We start from the raw sequence: 13,760 nt of genomic DNA, 5'->3' as shown, positions 1-13,760 counted from the left end.
CTCCGCCCGACAGGGTGGTCCCAGCTAGCGCCAGTCGGCCCTGCTCAGCCAGCCCCTGCCTCCTCTCCCTCAGGCCAGGGCAGAGCTGATGGGCCCAGTTTGGACCGGGGAGGCCCTGAGCCCGTGGGGCGCCCTCTCCAGGGGCCTCCCAGCCGCTCTGGTTGCCAGCCCCATCCCTGGGCGTGTCCGCTGGTCCCCTGTGCCCCGGAGGCCCCCCCACCTCCTTGTTCCACCCTCTCAGAACCCCGACCGCGGTCCCTGAGCCCCGCCTCCCGGCTCTTTAAATCTTGAGTGAATGAGCCTATCAGCTGCTCTGGGCTTCCGCCCCCCGTCTCCCCCTGGGCATCGGGCCCGGGGCAGGGGTGCGCCCCGGGGTGGGGACCCGGCCGCCCGCAGAACCCTAGTTTGCCTTGGTTCTCATTCCTCTGTCCAATCTCTCCCCTGCAGCCATGGACACAGAGCAGACAGGTAACTGGGGCATTGGGGGACAAGCAGCAGGGATGGGGGGTCACCCCGTCCGCCCCACCCCCCATGGCCAAGGCGGTGCTGGGTCTGCCAGCAGGGGGGGCCCTCGTCTTCCCTCCCCAGCAAGGGGGGGCCTTGGGGCAGCTGCTGCTAAGGTTGGGGCCAGCTCCGGGTAACCTCGAGTGGGGGCGAGGCCTTCCCAGGGCCCAGAAGCGGGCCTCGGTGTTGTTGCCGGGGGCCCTTTCTGCCGTGACCCTCCTGGCCCCCTTAGATGAGCCTCCTCAGGGCGGACTCCCCTCGGTAGGGGCCTTGTCTGGCAGGCGGGCGCTGGGTGTTGGGCCTGGGCATGGCGGATGGCCGTGGGGCCCGAGGGTTTGGTGCCTGCTCCAGGAGCAGCCGTGTGGTGGATCCTGGCGCCGGGGGTGGGGGTGGGGGGCGTCGCCGAGTGCTCGGGCCTCCCCTAGGCTTGTACCTTCGCTGAAACCCCGAGGATGCCGCTGTCAGCACGGAGGGAGGGGGCCCGGTGGGGGCCGGCGGGGCGGCCTGCCCTCTGCTCCAGCCTCCTCCTCACTGATGGAGGCTCCGGCGTGGGGGAGGGAAGGGGCTACACGAGGGTCTGCCCAGTGAGTCACAGCCCTCTGGGCCCAGCTGACTCATGGCCCCCTGGCTGCCCTTGCTGTGGCCCTGGTCGGCCTCTTGGCCCAGGCATGAATGGGGGAGGGCAGACCCTCGGTGGGGAACGGTGTGCCTTTGCCTTCCTGGGCATTGCCCATGGGCATCCCAGCGCTGGGCATGGCATCCTGCTAGGAGATGCCAGTCTTTGAGTCTGTGGGGTCACACGTGCCCGGGCCCAGGGCCCCCATGGCCTGGGCCCTGGTGGGCAGAGGCAGGCGCAGGGGGCGCTGGCAGGCGACGGTGTCTCACTAACGTGTCTCTATCGCAGGACGGATGGACGGCGCTGGTCCTTGGCCTCTCTTCCTTCCTCTGGTTATGGAACCAACACCCCTAGCTCCACCGTCTCCGTAAGTCCCCAGGCCCCCGCGCGTCTCCGCAGCCCTCTCCGCCGGGGCTGTGCCGTGACTCCCGCCCTCTCTCCGCCTCGTTCTTTTCTCTCCTGGGCAGAGGCGCGCTTGGGGCTGAGCGTGGCGCGGGCCCCTCCCTCAGGGCCTGGGACGTGGCTGGGCAGCGGAGGCTGGACCGAGGAAGGGCGGCCCGTGCATGGGCGGGGGGAGCCAGGGCGCCCTTGTGGCACTCAGTGAGCGGGAGTGGGAAGAGCCCGCTGGGAAAGGCTCGGGCCCACAAACGGGGGCGCCAGCGCCGCGGGGAGCTTGGGAAGGCGGCGGGCCCCAGGCAGGGGGACTCGATCAAATTCATCCTAAGCAAACCCTGGCTGGGTGATCCTGCATCTGTACGGGGGGTACTGAAGCGCCTGCTGCCCAGGGTGGGCGTGAGGGCCGGCACTTCCCACAGGGGCCTGGTCAGACTCGATGGTTAGGAAAGGAAAGGGATGGGCACGAGAGAGACAAGCCTGAGCCCGGGGGGGCAGCCGGAAGTATCCGGGAGAGGGTTCGAGCATCTGGGGCTGCGAGCGGTCACAGGAGTTGCTCCTGATGGGCCCCGAGGGGCAGGGGGGGCACCGAGGCCTGGTGGGGAAGGGGGACGGCTCGGGAGGAAGGAGGAGCCCGGACGCACCGAATCTAAGGCAGACGAGCGGCGTCCGGCGGGAGGCGACCAAGGGCAGCTGCGGACGCAGGAGGCAGCAGAGGGACGAGAGCTGCACCGGCAGCGTCTGCGTGGAGAGGGACTCGGCTCCTTGGGTGCCAAGGCCGGATTGGGAGAGAAAGAGGGCGACGCACCGTGTAGGGAGGGAGGCCGAAGGGGCCCACGCTCGGGGCCGGGCGGAGGCCGAGGAAGCCGCTCCGCTGGAAAAAGGCCCCCCCAGAGAAGCTCTCCGAGAGGGTCACCGAGGCAGGAGGGGAAGCACCGAAACGTTGGGCGAGAGATGAGCCGGGCTCAGCTGCTGAAGGGCAGACTTAGGGGACAGCAAGCCCAGGATGCTCCGGGATAGAAAGCGGGCTCTTGAAAGAAGGGAATTTAGATCAGAAATTAGACTCCTCAGAGCCAAGATTGAAAACCTAACGGGAAGGGAAAGTGGCCGGCCCCTCTCCCAGGCCAGAGGGGAGGAGGAAGCAGGAAGCCGCCGGTCCCACGGGGGACACGGTCTCCCAGAAGTAATGTAAGAGCGTGGCCGCAGCCCCGGAAGCAACGGCCCAGGAGGCGGCCCAGGCCTGGAGCCCCTGAGACTGCCCGACAGATGGGTGACGCCCGCTGGGAGCCGTTGGGTCGGTCTCCTGGAGCTTCTCGCCCGCCTCGGTGCCCATGGTGCCCATCAGCCGTGCAGAGGCTGCTTTCTGGGCTGCTGGGGTTCGGGTGCAGCTGACCACGGGCTCGGGTCTGTGACCGGTGGCCTTGGGGTGGGAGGTCGCCAGAGCGTCTCTAGCTCTTGTTGGAAGCGGCGTGGCCCGTTGGGGCCCGGGAGCTGCCGCCTCCCGAGGGAGCCGACCTAGAGGAAGGAGGAACGAAACCTTGGGTGCAGAGGAGAGCTCCCGATAGAAGGAACGAAGGACTCCGCGGGACACCAGAGAGGCCCGGCTAGTCCGGCTCCGAGGCTGCCCCGGGAGGCTGTGTGAGCCACAGCCCGAGCAGCAGGGCTGGCATCCCCGGGGAGCTGGGCCCAGGGGGCGGTGGGAGCTGGGCCTCCGGGGAGAGGCAGCCCCCCGGCCCCAGACTAGAGCGAGGCTTGAGCGCTTGGATCAGGTGTGCTGGATGCCCAGCTCGCAGGGGCCGGGCTAACCCGGTTCTCCCTCAGGAAGAGGAAAGGGCCAACCAGTGCTGGAGCAGGGGTGAGGGCGGGGGGGAGGAGGACGGGCTGCAGGGGGCCAGGCAGACCCCGCCTCGGGGCAGTGCTGGCGTTACCTGTCATGGATCCCTGAGTCAGCGGGCAGCGGTCAAAGCTCCCTTTGCTCCCAGGATAAAAATACCTCCTCTTTCCACTGGGCTCCGTTGCTGCTGCCAGATCTGTCCCAGGCGGCCTCGATCACCCACTCCCCACCCTCTGCCCCTCCCCGCCCCCGACAGCTGTCCCCTCAGCAGTTAAAGGAAATCCCCTGCAGTGGGCACGCTGCCCAGGGTGACTCCTGATGGGCAGGCAATGGGGGGGAGTGCTGCACCGCAGCCGCCCCTCAAGGCTGCCCCCGGCCTGGCCAGACACAGAGAGCCAGCAGCCAGGAAGGTCCTGCTGGGGAGCAGCCAGAACCACTCTTGTGCCTGTCTCCTCAGTCCCCTGTGCTCCACTTCCCCCTCCTCAGAGGGCCCCGCTGGGGGGAGCTGCTCCAGGCGTCCCCCACCTTGGGTCCCCTGCCCGGGTGAGTGTCTGCTTTTCAGGGCTCTCAGGAAAAGGACTCCTGTGCAGGGGCGGCAGCACCCCCAAGAAGGACTTCCTGACATGGCTTCTCAGGGGTCCTGGCAGAGGAGTGGGGTTTGGGGGGGCTCAAACCAGACAAGCTTGCTCTTCCCCAGGCTGCGCTGACCTGCCTCTGCTTGTCTTCCCCAGTCCTCCTGCTCCTCCCAGGAGAAGCTGCACCAGCTGCCCTTCCAGCCCACGGCCGATGAGCTGCACTTCCTGACGAAGCATTTCAGCAGCGAGAGCGTCCCGGACGAGGAGGGCCGCCAGTCGCCAGCCATGCGGCCCCGCTCGCGCAGCCTCAGGTGGGTCCCTGTCCAGCCGGGTCAGAGCTCGGGCCGGGGCCCTGCCTCCTCCTGCAGGGTGGGCTCCCCAATGGGTGGTGGGCCATGGTCAGGCCGGAGCCTGGCCTCTGGGGGTCCGACCCCTCGCTGGGTCTGGCAGTCCTGCCTCTGGGACCAGTGCGTCCCATCATGTGGCCCTGGCGCCGGGGGGCCCGTGTGCCCGGAGGACCCGCGAGTCCCCCCGATGCCCTGATGCACATCCACCCACCTGCTCCCACACATTTTCACGTGCATGGTCTTCTGGGCCACTGTGAGCCAGACTGTTAGGGGGGCACCTGCCTCCGGGCCCGGGCCTGCCTGAGGGCCACCCGCAGGCCACAGGCTGCCATCTTCAGAGATAGGAGGCGGGGTGTGCTGAGCGCCTCCGGAGGGTGGCCTGGGAAGGGCAGAGCTGCCCGGCCTCATCAGCCCGCGTGGCCCGCAGCCCAGCAGCAAACTCTGTTCTTTCACCTTTGCTTTCAGCCCTGGCCGCTCCCCAGTCTCCTTTGACAGTGAAATAATAATGATGAATCATGTGTACAAAGAAAGATTCCCCAAGGTAAGGGGCCAAGGCGGGGGACCCAAAGGCAAACGAGGGGTGCCGGGGGCCGGGTGCTGACCCGGACGCAGGAGGCTCTGAGCTCAGATCCAGCCTCAGACATGGCGTGTGACCCTGGGCAAGTCACTTAAGTCACATGTTGCCAAAACCCCAAAGCAAGCAGGGCACTTATAAAGTGAGAAAGGGGCAGTGGGGTCAGAGGGAAGGCCCCGGCCATCCCTACGGGGCTGGGAAGGGCTTGGTGCAGAAGTGAGGAGGAGGCCAGAGATGGAGGGCGGCACGAAAGGCTCGGAGCCGGGGAGGCTTGGGCCGTCCTGGGCAGGTGCTGAGCAGTGCGGCTGATGGTCCTGTCTGGCCGTTCCCTGCTTGGAAGAGCACTGCTCCCCAGGGGAGCACTGTCCCAGTTTCCAAAAGGGAGTGATAAGCTGGAGTGTGCAGAGGGGGTGGCCAAGCTGGCGAGGGCCTGAGGGGAGCAATGAGGAGTAGGGGGAGGTCGGACTGGGCAGCTCCGATGGGCAGGGGAGGCAGGAGGGGGATGACATGGTTCATAGCCCGGTTTCCCAGAAGTCTGGCTCTGGGTTCCAAGCTGGACGACTCCAAGGGATTCCGGCCTCCCCATTGCCTGGGCCTGGGCCCCATAGGTGGGCCCTGTCTCCCATATAAAACACACACACACTCCTGACCTGACCAGAACTCCCCCCGCCACCAAGCAGGGGGTCTCTGCTGAGGGTGATGCTCCCTGGTTCGCAGACTGGATGCCCAGAAGGCCTCCCCGGCCCTTCTCCCCTCCCACTCTGGCTCCCTCTGGTTGGGAGGGCTTTCTCACGGCGGCTGTGGTCCAGCCCCTGCACACGTAGGCCACAGGGTGCCTGGAGAGGGTCTGCAAGTCCAGGATGAGCCAGGGGCCGGTGTGGCGGCCGCCCGGGAAGGAGGTGCTCAGCTCAGAGCCGGAGAAACCCTGGAGGAGAGAAGTGTTAGAACTGGGGCCAGTGGTTTTATTTACCACCTGGGGCTCTGAAAAGCTGTACGTGGAAGGGCCCTGAGACGACTTCCGGGGCCTTGCTCCTCCCCGGGCCCAGCGGCTGCTGACTTTAGGTCACTCTGGTTCTAAGGCAGCAGCCCCTGGGCCCAGGGCTGGCAGCACCAAGGCAATGTAACGAGCCAGGGAAGTGGAGGACAGTCTCTCAGAGGGAGGCGCTAGCATCAGGGAGGACCAGGAGGGCCCCCTGCAGGCCAGGCAGGTGTCAAGCACAGAAGAGATTTGAGGGGGAAAAGTGAGTTGGGGGGACCCACCTGAGAAACTTCCTGGAGGATCTTGAAAGACTCAGGAAGCTGATTTCAGGAGGCCCAGGGGGACATTCCCCAAAGAGGTTGGTGGGGGGTCCAGGGTGAATCAGAGCAAAGGGGGATGCCGGGATGCCTGGGCAGATGTGGGGAGCGGCCCCTGGCAGCCGTCTCCCGCTCCAACATCAAGGCAGAAGGAAGCAGTTCTCCCCTTCACGGACTGACCGTGACTGGGGAGACCCAGCGCACGTCTGGGGGCAGAGGCGCTCCCCCAAGTCTTACCGTGGGTTTAAGCTGAGAAGCCCATGAAGTCAGCAAACTGACGGGAGATTGGGCGGGAGAGAGCTGGCACTGGGGGAGTCACGGGGCTCCATAAGCCAAGTCTGGAAGGGAGCGAGCACTTTGTGAGCCCGCCGAGAGGGCTGTATGGGCCGGGCCTGGGGGGGGGGGGTGGCGTGAGGCCCTTCCCCTGTCCAGATACGCCGGGGACGGGCGCCACCCCCTCCTCCATCGGCCCTTCGGTGTCTCCTGCCAGTCCTGCCTCCCCGGGGGTCCTGGGCCCCCACGTCCTCCCCCTATTGCTTCTGAGGGTCCCCTCTGCCCCCCAGGCCACAGCGCAGATGGAGGAGCGGCTGGCTGAGTGCATAGCCTCGAACGCCACCGAGAGCGTGCTGCCCTTGGCGGACGGGGCCCTGAGCTTCATCCACCATCAGGTCATCGAGCTGGCCCGGGACTGCCTGGACAAGTCCCGTGATGGGCTCATCACGTCCCGCTACTTCTATGAACTTCAGGAGAACTTGGAGAAGCTTCTGCAAGACGTGAGTGTCCCGGCCTGGGAGGGGGGGCAGCCTCGCAGCTGCGGCTCCGGCTCCGCTCCCCTGGCGGCAGGCGCGGAGGCAGGTTCAGGGCTGACCACGGTGGCCTCCCCTGCAAAAGAGCAGCAGCACCGGGTGGGGGCTGGGCAGGTTCAGATCCTGTCTGTGACTGGGAAGTTGCTTCAGCCTGCCTCGGTTCCCTGACCTGCAAACTGTGGGTATGGCCCCATTCACCTCCAGGGTTGTTGGGAGCTGAAAGGGAGGTGTGGGTAGAACCCTCTGAAGGGGCTCTGGTGGTGGTGGTGGTGGCCTGGAGGCAAAAGCCGGCCTCCCCCCGCCTGCCTCCTCCCTGGGGACTGCCTGCCCAGCTGCCTCTGTGTCCACAGGCCCATGAGCGGTCAGAGAGCGTGGAGGTGGCCTTCGTGACCCAGCTGGTGAAGAAGCTGATGATCATCGTGGCCCGGCCGGCCCGGCTCCTGGAGTGTCTGGTGAGGGGCTGCTGGGGGGCTGGGGCGCACACCGGGGGGCCCACACGCATCTCTCCCTCCACGCACACGCGGGCACACGCACAGTACATAATCCACCTGCATCACGTGCATTCTCATTTCCTGTCCCTGCAGACTCTTCTGCCCGCTTGCCTTGCTCTTAATGACCTCCCTTTGCCCCACGGATCCCTCCTGTCTCCTCTCCCTCTCCCCTTTCCCTTAGTCTACACACCCTTCTATAGGCCGCCTTTTCCTATTCCCTTCCCCTTATTTCTTCATAGATTTTGAGGGGCGCTGTCCCCTCCTGGGCATGTACGTATCGTTCCCTGTTTAATAACCCCTTCCTGATGTGAGTAGGGTGTCTGCTGTAGCAGAACCTCCCCCTCCTCCCCCCGCCCCCGTGTGAGTCCTCTGTGTCCTGTACCATAATCCCCGTTTCTGCCTTTGCCTACGTAGTTTTGCCTGTTAGAGCCACATCACCTCAGCTCTCTCCCAGTCATTCTTTCTTTTCCTTTCCTTTCCCCCCCCTGAGGCAATTGGGGTTAAGTGACTTGCCCAGGGTCACATAGCCAGGAGGTGTTAAGTGTCTGAGGGCAGATTTGAACTCAGGGCCTCCTTCAGGGCCAGGGCTCTATCCATTGCGCCCCCTAGCTGCTCCCTCCCAGTCTTTCTTTTGGACTCCCTAATTACTAATGTCAATCTTAAAATATGGTTTACATTTCCACGTATGAAACAGAAATGGTTTGTTCTTATCGAGTCCCTTGAAATTAGCATTTGATTGTTGGATTTTTGGGGTTAAATTTTCTGGTGAGTTCAGGTTGTTTGCAACAAAACCCTAAGATCTGAGCATTCGTTGAATGTCTTTTTTTTTTTAATTCAGTATTATTCTGGATTTTGCTGGATATGCTATTTTTGGCCACGGGCCCGGTCCTTTTGATTCATCACTATGTGACATCCAGGACCTGTGATCCTCCATTAGAGGGCCTTACTTTTCTTTCCTGTTTTGAGGCTGGGACTGGTGAGCCCCAAAATGTCCTTGGGGCCCGGGCCCAAAGAGCCGGCTCTCATTCTCTGCCCCGGCCCTCCAGGAGTTTGACCCTGAGGAGTTTTACCATTTGCTGGAAGCTGCTGAAGGGCATGCGAAGGAGGGCCAGGGGATCAAATGTGACATCCCGCGCTACATCATCAACCAGCTGGGCCTCACTCGGGATCCGCTGGAAGGTCAGTGCCCGCCCGGAGGGGCTGGGGCCACGGAATCGGGTGGCGAGGGCGCCGGGTGATGGGCTTCTGGGAGGAGGGGATTCCCGACTGGGACCTCGAAGACCATCGGGGCTTTCAGAGCAGGGAGGAGGAGGGGCCGCGTCTCAGGCATGGGGCACGGCCACTGCAGAGGCGCGGAGATAGGAAGCAGCCTATTGAGCTTAGGAAAAAGCGAGAAGTCCAGATTGAGTGTAGCCGAGCGGGTGAAGGAAAGACTGTGGCGGGCAATGTGATCATTGGGGAAGCCTAGAGAATCACCTAAAAGCTCCCCGACACAGCTCACAGCTTCAGCAGAGCTGCGGGTACAAAACAGCGCCACGCGACCCGTCAGCGTTTCATGGCCCGCCGCAAGAGGTGCGGAGAAATTCCATTGAAATAACTGCAGACAATCTAAAATATTTAGGAGTGAAGGGAAGACTGGGGGGTCAAACTGGGGCGGCCTCCCCTGCCCAGGGGGAGCCGATATGTCCTGGAGGGCAGGGGGAGCCGCAGAAGCTTCACCAGGAAGGCAACGACAGGGTCTGACCCGTGACTTCATAAATTGTCGACATATAGTGCTTTACCTGCGCTCTCCTCTGATTCTTAAGCCATAGCCTTGTCAGGGGGGAGCTCCTGTTAGCCCCATGTATGGATGAGGAAACCTAGGCCCTGGGTCCCCCGGCTAGCGAGGGTCTGAGGCAGGATTCCCACTGGGCTCTTTCCGACCATGAGCCGGCCCTGTGCCAGGACACCCCTTGGGTGATCGTGGGAAGGGTGGGTGGCAAGGGGGTCCAGACTGCAAGCAAGAGGGGCCCGGACTAGGGGGGCAGCCGGCTGAGTGGGGAGAGCCAAGGGGGAGGAGGCTGGAAGGGAGAAAGAAACCAGCTTACAGAAGGCTTAGGAGGCGGCGGATTTGGTGGTTAATCTCGGAGGGAGAGGGAGCCACTCACGGGTGAGGTCAGGCCTGGTCAAGCCTGACTATAGTTAGGAAGGTCCCGGGAGGCTGAAGGGGGCGAGACCCCGTGGGGAAGGAGTAGGCGGATTGGGCAGGAGGGGCGTCTGTGGGGCTTATTTGGAGGGTCAGTCAGAGAAGGGCAGACAGGATGGTCAGTGCCGGGAGCCGGGGAGAAAAGGACAAGAGAGGACAGGGGGGTGGGAGGATGTGAGTGCTCAGAGAATAGTAGTCATCTCCTGGAGGGGAGGGGGAGAGAGCCAGGTGAAGAAGAATGGAAGGCCTGCTGGGCAGCAGAGCGGGGCACCTTGGGGCGGAGGGACTTCCTTCACTGGACATGGGGAGGATACCTGGACTTCCTCAAACTCCGGACTTGGCCAGGTGGGAATAGGGACAGGAGAAGGGGGCCCTGGTGACCCGGCTCATTGAGGAACTGAGGGGCAGCAGGCCTGGCTGTATTAGAGACGTGGACGTGTCAGGACAGTTAATAAGCCTTTAGTATGGAAGCCCCTGTCATCCTTGAAACAGAAGGGGGGGGACATGTCCCCCTGGGGGTCTGGGCCTGGATGCAGAGGCAGCCAGGGCTGCGAGCCTCCTAAAGATGGAAGAGAGGGCTTGGGAGTGGAGGCTGCCCCTGGCCAGGGGGTGAAGGCCTAGAGGGCGGCTCTTTGCAAGGGATGGCCTGGAAGTTGTCTGAAGGCTTGCGATCAAGGAGGAGACGGGGCTGCACAGGCCAGTACAGATGTGGGCAGCTGAGGGCAAGCCGGGCCGGACATGGGTGATTCTGAGGCCCACTCTGAGGGGATGAGAGCGCCCCCTCCCTTTGATGTCCCTTGATGGTTCCAGGCAGCCTCCCCCCTTTCCTCAGTTTTCCTGGGCCGGGGGCCAGAGAGTGGGAGCAAGTGGTCTGGAGGTTGAGGACAGCCAGAAGTTGCAGATTTTGTGCCTCACTCCCAGGCGGGCCTGGTGTCTGGGCTCTGGTCCTGCCCTCGGGAGGTTGGCTGGCTTGGGGATGCTTGGGGCAGGGAGGGGAGGCCCCCATAAGAGTCCTCTTTCTTTCTTTCTTTTTTAAAGAGCATTTCCTTCTCCTTTCTCTTCCTTCTTCCTCCATCCTCTTCCTCTTTCTCTTCCCTTCTCCTTTTTTTTTTTTTTTTTTTTTTTGAGGCAATTGGGCTTAAGTAAATTGCCAGGGTCACACAGCTAGGTCTGAGGTCAGATTTGAACTCAGGTTCTCCTGAGCTCTCCCCACCAGCAGGCAGGGAGCTGATTTCCATGAGGGGAAGGCAGAAAAGGGGCCGTTTGCACCCAAGGAGGTCAGGCCCCTGGTGACAGCGGGCCACTGAGTGAGGGACCACGGCGGTCAGGATGGCAGGAAGTCTGGGGACTCGACTCTGCTTCTCTGGGATGTGAGAAGGGAAACTCGAGCCGCCGGCCCCGTGACCTCAGCAGCAGGTCCAGGCCGAGGGCTCCGTCCAGCCTGCTCTCCCGCTGGCTGCTGGTGGGGAGGGCCCGGGTTAGCTCTAGGGGCGGCTTCCCTGTGGATGCGAGTGAGCCACCCTCTCACTCCCGCCTGTGCCCCCTCCCCAGAAATGGCCCAGCTGAACAGCTACGACAGTCCAGACACTCCTGAGACCGACGACTCGGTTGAGGTAATGGTCTCGGGGTGATCCCGGCCTGGCCCGGCGGGGGGCGGCGGGGGGCTAAGGGAGCTGGCTCTTATTCCCGGCTGAGAGGCAAAGTGACTGGTCTGAGGCAGGAGTCCAGTGCCGATCCTCCCGCTGCCGAGCGGTGCCTGGCTCCTGTGCCGGCCAGGGCCTGGGGCTAGAAGGCGGGCACTGCCACTGGGACGTGTCTGGTCGTGGCGGGGGAGGCGGTGGGATGGTGCTCCGTGGGAGGGAGGGAGGGATCGGGTGAATGAATGAAGGCGTGAGCTTTACCCAGCACTCCCTGCCAGGCACAGCGTACAGTGTAAAGAGCCGGGCAGTTCCTTCTTTGGGGAGCTGCAGGTAGGGGCACAGCGAGGGCCTGGTTTGGGGGGGTGGGTGGCAGAGATGTGGACCAGTGTGAAGGAGGGGCAGCTCCCTGGGGCTCACCACCCCTTGAAGCAGGTGATTGAAACAAACAAGTCCAAGTTTGCTCCATCTTTTCTTCTTCCCTCCCAGGGCCGCGGGGCCATTTTGCAGGCCAAGAAGACGCCGTCCGAAGAAGAGTTTGAGACAATCAAGCTGATCAGCAATGGCGCCTATGGGTAATGGGCCCTGCCCCCGGCCTGGAGCAAGCCACCTAGCTTAGGGGAGGGCTGCAGAGGGTCTCCCTGAGGCTGGTGGTCTTGTGTGGCTCGTCTTGGGGCCTGCTGGGAGCTCCGTCTGACGGACGCTTCCCTTTCCAAAGTTCCCACCAGCCCCCCTTTGATAAAACATCTTAGGTGTTTGCCTCACTGAGGCCCGAGCCCCCTCCCCGAGCCGGAAGTCAGGGCTTGTGACTCGCCTCCCTCCCCCTCCCAGGAGCTCCCGCCTCCTGGCCCTGCCCTCTGTCCTCGAAGGGGCATTCTGGGGGGGGGGGGGGGATGCGGCCTCCCGCTGAGCGAGTGTCCCGCCTTGCAGGGCCGTGTTCCTGGTGCGCCACAGGTCCACCCGGCAGCGCTTTGCCATGAAGAAGGTCAACAAGCAAAACCTCATCCTGCGCAACCAGATCCAGCAGGCGTTCGTGGAGCGCGACATCCTCACCTTCGCCGAGAACCCGTTTGTGGTCAGCATGTTCTGCTCCTTTGAGACCCGGCGCCACCTGTGCATGGTCATGGAGTACGTGGAAGGTAGGGGGCCGCGGTGGGCGGCTGAGCCTGGGGCGGTGTCGTGGCGGCCTCGCGGCTGCCCCTCTGCCCGGAGGGCGCCAGGCGGGCTGGTCCCTGAGGGTGGTTCTTTGCCCCGGAGTGGGCACCTGAGCGGCCGGGGCGGTGTCATTGCAGGGGGAGACTGTGCCACGCTGCTGAAGAACATCGGGGCGCTGCCCGTCGACATGGCACGCATGTACTTTGCCGAGACAGTGCTGGCGTTGGAGTACCTGCACAACTACGGCATCGTGCACCGGGACCTCAAGCCCGACAAGTAAGGAGCGGGGGCCCATGGGAGGCAGCCCACCCGCCCGCCCCTGGCCTGCTGCTGCCCGTGCAGCTGTTGTGGGCCCCACGCTGCCTCTGCTGTGGCGGGGCCGGCCCTGCGCTGACTCCTCCCGCACGCCCGCGCTGGGAGCCGGTGTTAACCATTGACGGGGGCGTCCTGCCGGGGCTGCGCAGCGGGGTGCCCGCGTGGGCACGGGCCCGGCGAAGGCCTGAGCCAGGCTGCTTTACTTCCAGCCTCCTGATAACATCCATGGGTCATATCAAACTGACCGACTTTGGGCTGTCCAAAATTGGCCTCATGAGCCTGACCACCAACCTGTACGAGGGCCACATCGAGAAGGACGCCCGCGAGTTCCTGGACAAGCAGGTGAGTGGGCCGGCCCTGCTTATCAGGGCCAGAGCTCGGGGAGATGCCCACTGACTGACAGCGGCGAGGTCTGTGCGCGGCCAGAATGGCCTCGGGGGGCTGCCGCAGGCTTCCTGAGCTCCGAGCTGGCGCTGCCCAGCTGCGGTGCTGCCAGCTTAGAAGGCCCCCAGCTGGGGCACCGGGAGCTCGGGGCCGGGGCCAGCGTGAGATGTTCAGGGCTTCCCTGACCCGGAACTCAAACCATCTCAGAGAGGAAGGTTTTCAGCCATTTGCACACCAGCCGCTGCTCCGGGGGCATCTGTCGGTACCTGGAGATTAGCTGAGCAGGCAGGAGGGCAGGGGATGCCAGGACAGGGCCATTTGGGGCAGGCTCGCCGTGCGCCCAGCCTGAAGCCGGAGCAGGGAGGCTGGGGCTCGGAGGATGGAGGCGCTGGGAGGCGCGGGGTGCAGAGCATCATGGGAACGTCCCATCACTGCGTGCGCCCAGCAGCGGGGGGGCCCTGTCTCCAACCAGGGATACCTGCGGAGGAGGAGGAGGAGGAGGAGAGCACCCCGGGCGGTGGTGATGGATAGCGAGGGCAGTAAGCAGGAGCTGGCTTGGTCTGGAACCTGGTCCGGTGCAGGGACAGGCTGCAGACTGCCCCTCCCCCTCCTCTTCTCCTCCCCCACTCCACAGATACAGGCTTCGGG

The 13,760-nt window shown here is 64.1% G+C and overlaps 1 protein-coding gene across 14 annotated transcripts in view; it reads left to right on the top strand.

Moving 5' to 3' along the window:
• Positions 1–13,760, top strand: part of MAST2 (microtubule associated serine/threonine kinase 2) — a 134,583-nt gene that overhangs the window by 108,987 nt on the left and 11,836 nt on the right. For 10 of the 14 annotated variants that reach the window (XM_051999826.1, XM_051999825.1, XM_051999824.1 and 7 more), the window contains 12 exons: positions 448–468; positions 1,409–1,487; positions 4,079–4,233; positions 4,735–4,810; positions 6,703–6,912; positions 7,296–7,397; positions 8,483–8,615; positions 11,173–11,234; positions 11,748–11,833; positions 12,189–12,397; positions 12,551–12,689; positions 12,938–13,070. In XM_051999826.1, the coding sequence (XP_051855786.1) occupies positions 448–468; positions 1,409–1,487; positions 4,079–4,233; positions 4,735–4,810; positions 6,703–6,912; positions 7,296–7,397; positions 8,483–8,615; positions 11,173–11,234; positions 11,748–11,833; positions 12,189–12,397; positions 12,551–12,689; positions 12,938–13,070 (1,405 nt within the window). The remainder of the gene's footprint in view (positions 1–447; positions 469–1,408; positions 1,488–4,078; positions 4,234–4,734; positions 4,811–6,702; positions 6,913–7,295; positions 7,398–8,482; positions 8,616–11,172; positions 11,235–11,747; positions 11,834–12,188; positions 12,398–12,550; positions 12,690–12,937; positions 13,071–13,760) is intronic. The other 4 variants (XM_051999829.1, XM_051999828.1, XM_051999833.1 and 1 more) reach the window with 1 other exon arrangement.

The sequence above is a fragment of the Antechinus flavipes genome, chromosome 4 (assembly GCF_016432865.1).
Source record: "Antechinus flavipes isolate AdamAnt ecotype Samford, QLD, Australia chromosome 4, AdamAnt_v2, whole genome shotgun sequence".
Lineage (NCBI taxonomy): Eukaryota > Metazoa > Chordata > Mammalia > Dasyuromorphia > Dasyuridae > Antechinus > Antechinus flavipes.
Note: the sequence above shows the minus strand (reverse complement) of the source record. Positions and strands in the feature narration are given on the sequence as shown.